At 35.7% G+C, this 8,424-nt stretch overlaps 2 protein-coding genes across 4 annotated transcripts in view; one reads left to right on the top strand and one right to left on the bottom strand.

Annotated features, from left to right (window-relative positions):
* The window catches only part of LOC109822097 (aluminum-activated malate transporter 9-like), an 8,470-nt gene extending 2,211 nt beyond the window's left edge, over positions 1–6,259 (top strand). Inside the window, exons 2-6 of one of the 3 annotated variants that reach the window (XM_020388267.1) lie at positions 2,206–2,343; positions 2,422–2,691; positions 3,474–3,610; positions 3,715–3,861; positions 5,232–6,259. In XM_020388267.1, the coding sequence (XP_020243856.1) occupies positions 2,206–2,343; positions 2,422–2,691; positions 3,474–3,610; positions 3,715–3,861; positions 5,232–5,927 (1,388 nt within the window). In that variant the 3' untranslated portion in view covers positions 5,928–6,259. Of the gene's footprint in view, positions 1–6; positions 251–2,205; positions 2,692–3,473; positions 3,611–3,714; positions 3,862–5,231 lie in introns of those variants that run through there. The other 2 variants (XM_020388266.1, XM_020388264.1) reach the window with 2 other exon arrangements.
* Positions 6,367–8,424, bottom strand: part of LOC109822098 (aspartyl protease APCB1) — a 27,062-nt gene continuing 25,004 nt past the window's right edge. Inside the window, exons 6-9 of the mRNA XM_020388268.1 lie at positions 8,258–8,352; positions 7,477–7,591; positions 7,305–7,377; positions 6,367–6,846 (exon numbers count right to left, since the gene is read on the bottom strand). Coding sequence (XP_020243857.1) covers positions 6,728–6,846; positions 7,305–7,377; positions 7,477–7,591; positions 8,258–8,352 — 402 coding nt within the window. The 3' untranslated portion in view covers positions 6,367–6,727. The remainder of the gene's footprint in view (positions 6,847–7,304; positions 7,378–7,476; positions 7,592–8,257; positions 8,353–8,424) is intronic.

The raw sequence follows: 8,424 nt of genomic DNA, 5'->3' as shown, positions 1-8,424 counted from the left end.
TGCTGCCGCCGGCGATTCCATCGAGCATCGAAATGGGCCGGGCGAATTTGGAAGAAAGCCCAAGAATTGGCTGTCAGGCTCTGGGAATTTGGGCGCTCGGATCGAAGGAAGATCATATTTGCAGCTAAAATGGGACTGGCGCTCTCACTTATATCGATACTGATATTTTACAAAGAGCCCTCGAAAGAGATTTCTAGTCATTCTATTTGGGCTCTTCTCACTGTGGTTGTCATCTTCGAGTTCAGTATTGGTAAGATTTGGTAGTTCTGATTTTATTTTCTTGTGCCCTTTTAGTTCGGTTTTTGGAAGAACTGACCCTGTGATGGGCTGTGATTTATTTGCATGTAGACCCCTTATTGGTTTGAACTTACTACCCTGTAGTTTCATTTTGGAAGATAGTCTCCTTAGGTTTTTTTTCCTTTTTTAAAACATCTCGCTAATTTCAGAGGCAATGTCTAGAAAAAAAATTTATGCACGGCAAAAGAGTAAAAGAAAAAAAATTTAACTCAAGGGGTATATCTGCCAAAATCAAACTGTAAGGGTAGTAAGGGGGTGTTTGGCAATCTGAAAGTGAATTTAAAATATGTAAGTTACTTTTTTTTACAAATGACTTTTGGGGGTGTTTGTTTGCATGCAAGTGAAAGATGAAAGTGAGAAAGTTATTTTCATTTAACAATTAAGGTGTTTGTTTTCATGTAAGTGGTTATGAAAGTGAGATGTAAGAAAGTTGCCACATAAGATTTAATGCAATTTTGACTTCCCCTAAAAAAGTGGTGAAGTCACATGAAAGTGACAAAAAGGTAAGTAATTTAATTAAATGATTTTAATTATATTTTCTAATTAATCTTATTTTGCCACGTCATCTTCACATTGCACTTTCGATAATAATTTAATTTTTCAAACAAACACTGTATTTCACTTGCGTGCTGACATGGATGTAAAAGTCATTTGTAAAAAAAAGTAACTTACATATTTTAAATTCACTTTCAGATTGCCTTATAGAGGGTACCAAATTGCAAATTTTAAACAACTTTGGATATATAAATGCTTCAAAAACAAGTGAAAGTATATAAGTACAAAGTGAGTGAAACTATGAGGTATTTAAGTGCTATTTAGCCAGTATAAATAGGGATGAGGAAATAACTAAAAGTCTGTTTGAAAAGAGGTTTTTTAGGGGGAAAGGGCTAGAAAGCCTGCCAAAAGTGCAGGTTTTGGCTGGCTTTCCACCCAAATCGCCTCAATCGCAAACAAACAGCCCCTAAAAGTCTGTTTTTAGGATCTTCTGCTAGTATGTCCCATCAAATGATTATGTCACAGCTCCACTAAACGTGCGAGTTCCTCCTTATACTTTTCTGAGTTTGGATCAATGAGGTGAGAAAATGATCATTGTGTTCTTTGCAAATGAGCCAACAATTTGCAATGTTTGCACTGTCCTGTTCCTTTCTTCTGTTAATGAGGATTGCATTCAAACGCCAAGAAGTCCACAGTTCTTTAATTGATATTGGTTAGGATGTGAGATTGAAGTTTTCTTTTGGTGGCTATAATTCAAGAAAAATCCCTATATAGGTCATGTTTGTAGTTTTTGTTTTATGAATAAATATTTGACATTTGTCTACGACTTTGTTGTAATAAGTTCTTACTGAGGGAATGGACCAGTTGACTGGATAAGTTTAGGATTTGTTCTCTTAGATTGCAAGCTTGGTTAGCTTGGTTATTCTATTTATTAATTCAAATGATCATATTTGTTAAACTATTAGGGAAGATTTATTTTAGTCCTCATATTTTCCTAGCATTCGGGAAGAGTGACGATTATAACTACTTTCTTTAGGTTAACATGTCTAAGGAGGTCAATTAGTGAAGCGTTCAGTTTGAGGGGTTAATTCGTTGTATAGAAGGATTTATCTTAACCCTCTTCTAAATTTTGTTTTCAGCAAAATTAAATGGGTTAACTCCAGCCACACCCTATGTAAATCTCGTGTTTGGCTCTCCATAACCCCTCACTCAACCTGTACTAACATCTGGTTCACCCTCCCACGCATCGTTACCTTTCCATCACTAGTAGACTATGAGAAGTAGTGTTTGAATATTACTATTATCATGATAATATATCTGTTACCAAAGTTTTTTCTAATTTTAATCCAGAGTAAATATAGATAGAAGATGAGACATTGTTAAATTTGAAATTCACATATCTCCTTTTTGTAGGCTCAACACTAAGCAAAGGATTTAACCGAGCTATAGGGACATTATCTGCTGGTGGACTCGCTCTTGGAGTTGCATCTTTGTGCACCAAGGCAGGGGAGTGGGAGGAAGTATTCATTGTTATTAGCATCTTTCTTGCTGGTGAAATATCAAACTTAAGTTTTCATTTACTTCTATACTTTTTTCTTCCCAATTCTGATCTTTTTTTGTGGATGCTAGGCTCCATCACTACCTTCATAAAGCTATACCCTACTATGAAGCCTTATGAATATGGATTTCGAGTTTTCATGCTCACTTTTTGTATCGTAATGGTGTCGGGAAATAAAACTAGACAATTTATTGGGACAGCCACTAGCCGATTTTTTCTTATTGCCATTGGTGCTGCTGTTGGTTTTGGAGTAAATGTCTGCATCTATCCAATTTGGGCTGGAGAAGATTTGCATAATTTGGTGGTGAAGAATTTCATGGGTGTGGCTAAATCTTTGGAAGGTAATATAATACCTTTTTGTCATCATTATCTCTGTGTCATTTATCTTCCAGAACTTGACTAGAATTTTTTTGGTTCGCAAACGTTTTTCATCATTATCTTAGAATTGGGAAGGAGATTGCCATACTGGGTTTTGCATAAATTTACAGTGAGCAAGTGCAGTAAAATGTCAGAAGGTGGTAATGCTTTTATCATATTATAACAGGGTTAAGTAAGTTAACGAACTATTTAGAATCTTCCTACTATGATAATGTGCCATCCTTTGAAGTGTCACTTTTCTTCTGGATTTGGATTCTCTTGTAACCAAAAGTTAGCGGAGAGACTACTACTTGTAAACACAACAATATATTGTTTAGCTGACGGTTGTAATTTGTCTTGGTTAAAAGTAGACATAAAGGTGATACACTGAGGATGTGGTAAGTGTTTGATTTTATATGACTTGCACCGTTCGTTACACGAGGGATGACTGTGATTAAAAGTAGCAACCTCTTCACTGATTTTTTGTAGTGGAGAGATCCAAATCTTTTTCTTGCACTTCAAATGTGGAAAGTACGTGAACCAAAGTGTCCATATTTACTCTCCATACACCCAATAGAAATTTTGTACTTTGATAAGTATGGTTTAGCTTCTTAAGAAATAATGCTCCATCAATTTGATATGTTCAGTCTCCTTGTTACAATTTTTAATCTCAACGGACAGTAATGAGAATAACTGACCTGACCATTTATCTTTTTCGTAAAAGAATATTTCATGTCATTTTCTGATTTAATTTGTGCTTATATAGGTTGTGTCAGTGAGTACCTTCAATGTGTTGAATATGAGAGGGTACCATCGAAAATTCTTACATTCCAAGCATCTGACAATGCTGTGTACAGCGGTTATAGGTCCGTTCTTGAATCAACAGCTCAAGAAGATAATCTCGTAATATTCTTTTACTGAAGTTATTTTTTTAAACCCTGGTAATTATGCTTGTTACTATGGAGGTTAATTCCACATTTGTTTTTCTTTTTTTCCAATTTCAACAGTTAGGTTTTGCTATTTGGGAGCCACCTCATGGCCCTTATAAGAAATTTAGATATCCCTGGAAGAACTATGTCAAAGTTAGTGGTGCTCTAAGGCACTGTTCCTTCACAGTTATGGCATTGCATGGCTGCATTCTTTCAGAAATTCAGGTACTACTTTTTTCCCATATTCTTGATTATACTATAAGATCTTGCTTTTAAAACTCACTCTTTAAACTCAAACAACTGCATTTTCTTTATATGAGATAGTTGAGGCACTGCATAAAGGACAAAAGTTGGCAAATGTATGATTCATATGCTAATCATATGTTTTAAAGTACAACCCCCAGGTCGATGCTTACCCTAATAATAAAAAAATAACATTAAATAAAGGGTTATTTGCACTAATACCCAAAAGTTTTCATCTTTCTATTTGACATTCTGAAGTCCTATTTGGACAATTTGATATCCTAAAGTGCGAATCAGTTGGTGTTAATTATGTTCAAGAATATCAACATAGAAAACTGAATGCAAAACAATTTTCTTACCAAATTTCAGTTTCCTGAGTTAAGGAAAATTAAGGAACAATTTTAGGGCTTTGGAATATTAAATTGTCAAGTCAATGACTGTTTGAAAACATTGGGGTATCTAATGCCAAAATACAACTTCAAGGTATAAAAGTTAAAATAGGTCTTTTTTTTAAGTCTTTCAGTGCATTCCAAATAAAATAAGAGGATGACTAAAACCTTCTTTTTTTTTTGGTCAATGATAATTTTCTTTCCATTACCATTGAGAGTTAAAAGTACAAGCAAAAACTCAGATATCTCCTGAGTAATAAAACATATCACAAAAAAGAACAAGACCGAAATAAAGAATGGCTAAAAAGCCATTACAAATACATGAGAAATCTCCAGGAAAGCAAAGAAACTATAAAGAGTTCACTCAAGGTTTGGAAATTATCTGGAACTTTGGCTTGGAATAGAACCATCATCACAAAAAGCTTAATCGTTTTGATATCATGATAGGGAGAGTTTCCAGGACCAAGATGCAACCTCTGATTCCGCTCATGCCATAGCGCATAAACTGTAGCAGCTAACCCCAAATGGTGGACCCGAGAGCAAAAACTTTTCCTCTTCAATTTCTCAAAAATATGCATAAGAGTTGCCCAATCGCATGTCCTGAATTCGAAGTCCAACCAGCACATAATGCTATTCCAGACCCTATTCCAGACCATCCCAGAGAAAGAACAATTAAAGAAAAGGTGGGAATGGTCTTCAAAAGCAGCATATCACGTAGCATGCAAGTCAGTGCTATGAGAAATACCAAATTTACGCATCCTATCCTTCGCCAAAAGTCTTCTATTCACAGCAAGCCTTTTGAGTCATTGTTTTGATCTCACGTGGTTGAAAGTTCATGCACTTCATTGACTATCATGAGAAAATCTGTCTGTTCCTATGTCATTAATATTATCACTACATTCTCAGTCAATTATAAATCGCTAAAGTTAAATTTTTGTGTTATCAAAATGATTGTTTCTGTAGGCACCTGCAGAAAGGAGACAAGTATTCAGCAATGAGCTACAGAGAGTAGGTACTGAAGGTGCCAAGGTCCTTCGTGAAATTGGAGAAAAAATCAAAACCATGAGAAAACTAAGCTCAAATGACATCCTCTACGAAGTCCACGAAGCAGCTGAAGAGCTTCAAAAGAAAATAGATCGGCAGTCTTACCTTTTAGTAAACTCAGAAAGTTGGGAAATCCGAGGAAAACGCCAAAACCCTGGAGAGAAAAATGATATCTTCTCTGGTCTCAACATCATAGAGAGCGAAGGAGACAAATTTCTTGGAATCAAATCCCACAGTGAGGCAGGGCTAGATCTCAGATCTTTTCAGCTCTTTTCAAGAAGCTGGGATGTCCATAATCCTAGCATTGTTCAGCAGCAACAGCAGAAAGCAGAAAAAACATATGAACATGAAATATCATGGCCAGCTCGGAGATCTTTCAATCTGGAGGATGTGGTGGTTAATGAAGAGGAATGCAAAACTTATGAGAGTGCAAGTGCATTGTCACTTGCAACGTTTGCTTCGCTTCTGATTGAGTTTGTGGCGAGGCTTCAGAATGTTGTGAATGCTTTTGAGGAGTTAGCTGAGGCTGCACAATTTCAGGATTGTGTAGATGAACCAGTTACAGAACCCTCCGGGTTATGTGAGAGGTTATTGAAGTTAATTAGATCGAAGTGATGAATAAGAGTGCAATTTTTTTTCTTTCTGGCGTAGCCGGTTAAAATAACCAAAGGTACTTTTCTCGTACGAACCAGAAGCATATGCTTGAACTTTTATTTAAGAAACGATCATGGCGCAGGTGAAGTTTGCTGGAGGAAGTGTACTCTATTTTGTCTGTAAAAGTGTAGACTGGTGGCTCTGTAAATGTGATAAACGATCTAAATGTATATTGGATATCATTAGTTGTTGAGCATTTGCTGCATCAACTTGTTACTGAGAAGTCCATGCCACCTCCCACTCAACTTTGTATGATAAACACAACAATTTCTATGCCAATGCTCCTTGTGTCACTTTCACGGCTTTTAAAAGTACCATTTGTTTACTTCAACCCCTGATTGCTACAAAAAATCAATAAACAATATTCCACATGCATGCATTTAATCTTATAATGATGATCTGTTGGCCCCCATACAAACAAAAAATATATATTCCCCCTTCAGAGTATCTGATATCTTTATATATTCAATACAAACGAACTTTGCCTATAAATAACAGGAGCAGACATCAGTAATACATAAGCTTGCAATTGTCCCAGACTGCAACTGAGAGTTTTGATTATTAATATAACACTGTATAGAGTAGCCCCTTAGCTAACATGCAAGAGATCTGGATTCATATCGAATGAGAAGATACAAAAATAATAAAGATAATGATCCATTAAGGTGGTGGAACTCAAGGAACATGCATATTTTTGAGTGACTATGATTATAAACATAATATGAACACCCTTAGCCGTGCTTCAAAATGCATGGTCCTCACTAGAAGAAGAAGGGGAAGTCCTTGGGTCTTCTCTGAGGCTTAACACAGTTGGATGAAGTCCACCCAATCTTTTCTGCCATGTTATCATACACAATCAACTTCCCACGCAGCGAAATGTCTGCAAACCATAAAATTCGTTACATTCTCGGAACAATGAAATATAGGTTCTTCGCTATTTCTAGGCTTATTTTCACTTTTGTACTCCAAAGTTGCCCATTCTGTACTTTGATACGCCAAAATTTTGATCTCATTTCATTTTGATTCCTCCCCTAGATTTCACTAGATTTTCTGTTAAATTTGTGTCCCTGAAAACTCAGTAAAATGGACCTAGATATATCTGTGTTAAGCACATGATACAAATTTAACAAGAAATCTATCAGAATCTAGACGAGGAGGGCATCAAAGTCAAATGAGGTTGAAACTTTTAGGTATTCAAGAGAGGAACATACTTCGGGGTATAAAAGTGAAAAAATGGGTAAATTTTGGGGTACTAAAGTGAAAATAAACCTTATTTCTAACTCAGATGAGACGTAATCTAATATACCAGCTTATCCTATATGAAACTCTAGAACATACCTCCTAGAATAATTGCAGATCCATCGTGTACATCACTTCCGTTGAGTATTCCTAAGCATACATTACCTTTACTCTGCATTCACGAAGATAAATATGTTTCATTGATGGCACTGTGATTGATAATTGAACATAATCAAAGAAAGCTTACAAAAATAGCGACATGTTATCTTACACTTATTATTAAATAACCTTCCGGAGCGATAGTGAACTTTGTGGACATTATCAGCCATCTGTTTCCAAATTGCAGAGTTAAAGGCGGAAAGAACTGCTCGACGTCCTTCACAGATCTGCAAAACAAAGAAGTAATAGGGCAGGAATTTATTTAAACTGGGACAATCAAGTAGAAGGCTGTCCTAAATGGAAAAACAAAATACATTATCTTGTTTGATTTATACAGAGCATACTCCTGTGAGTAGATCAGGGAAGCAAACATAATATGTTATTCTTAGTTTTAAGTTTTAACTAGACCAAGATAATAGGTCGATTGCTTGGTTAAATACTTCTATATGATTTAGCACTGTCACATAGTTGCTGAAACTGACCCCAGAAACATGTAATATATCAATTGCAAAAAAAATGCCAGGTTTATATTCAAATTTTCAACTAAAGATGATTTAAAAAAATGCATGACTAAAAGTTCATAGTACAAAATGTTTGAGGGTTAATTGTGGACAGACCCCCTGTAATACCCCTTTTCTGAAATTACTATCCTTCTAGATTTATTTTTGCAGGTAGACTTCCGAGTGAATTTTTCTGAATATTTTACCCCCAGAGAAGGAGAAATTGTTTGTTGACTAATAGACCCCTGGGGGTTACCGAGTCAAAAAAAATTTGCTCAAGGCTTCTATGTGCGAAAAAAACTAGAGTGGTAGAAAGTTCAAAACAGTGATACTATTGGGGGTCTATCCATAATTAATCCAATATTGGAATTTACGGTCTGTTCAATCATATACCTGAGTTGATAACCAGCTCTCCAGCATACTGGAAAAGTCTCATCTGAATGGTCTCGATTAAGATTGTTAGAGACAGAAGCAAGCTGCAAAATTAACAAATTTAGAACCACAGTGCACCAAAATGAGTTCAACTCTACAGGACTATTATCAAATAATTTAAGCCCTCA

Source organism: Asparagus officinalis, chromosome 8 (assembly GCF_001876935.1).
Source record: "Asparagus officinalis chromosome 8, Aspof.V1, whole genome shotgun sequence".
In the NCBI taxonomy this organism is placed as follows: Eukaryota; Viridiplantae; Streptophyta; class Magnoliopsida; order Asparagales; family Asparagaceae; genus Asparagus; species Asparagus officinalis.
Note: the sequence above shows the minus strand (reverse complement) of the source record. Positions and strands in the feature narration are given on the sequence as shown.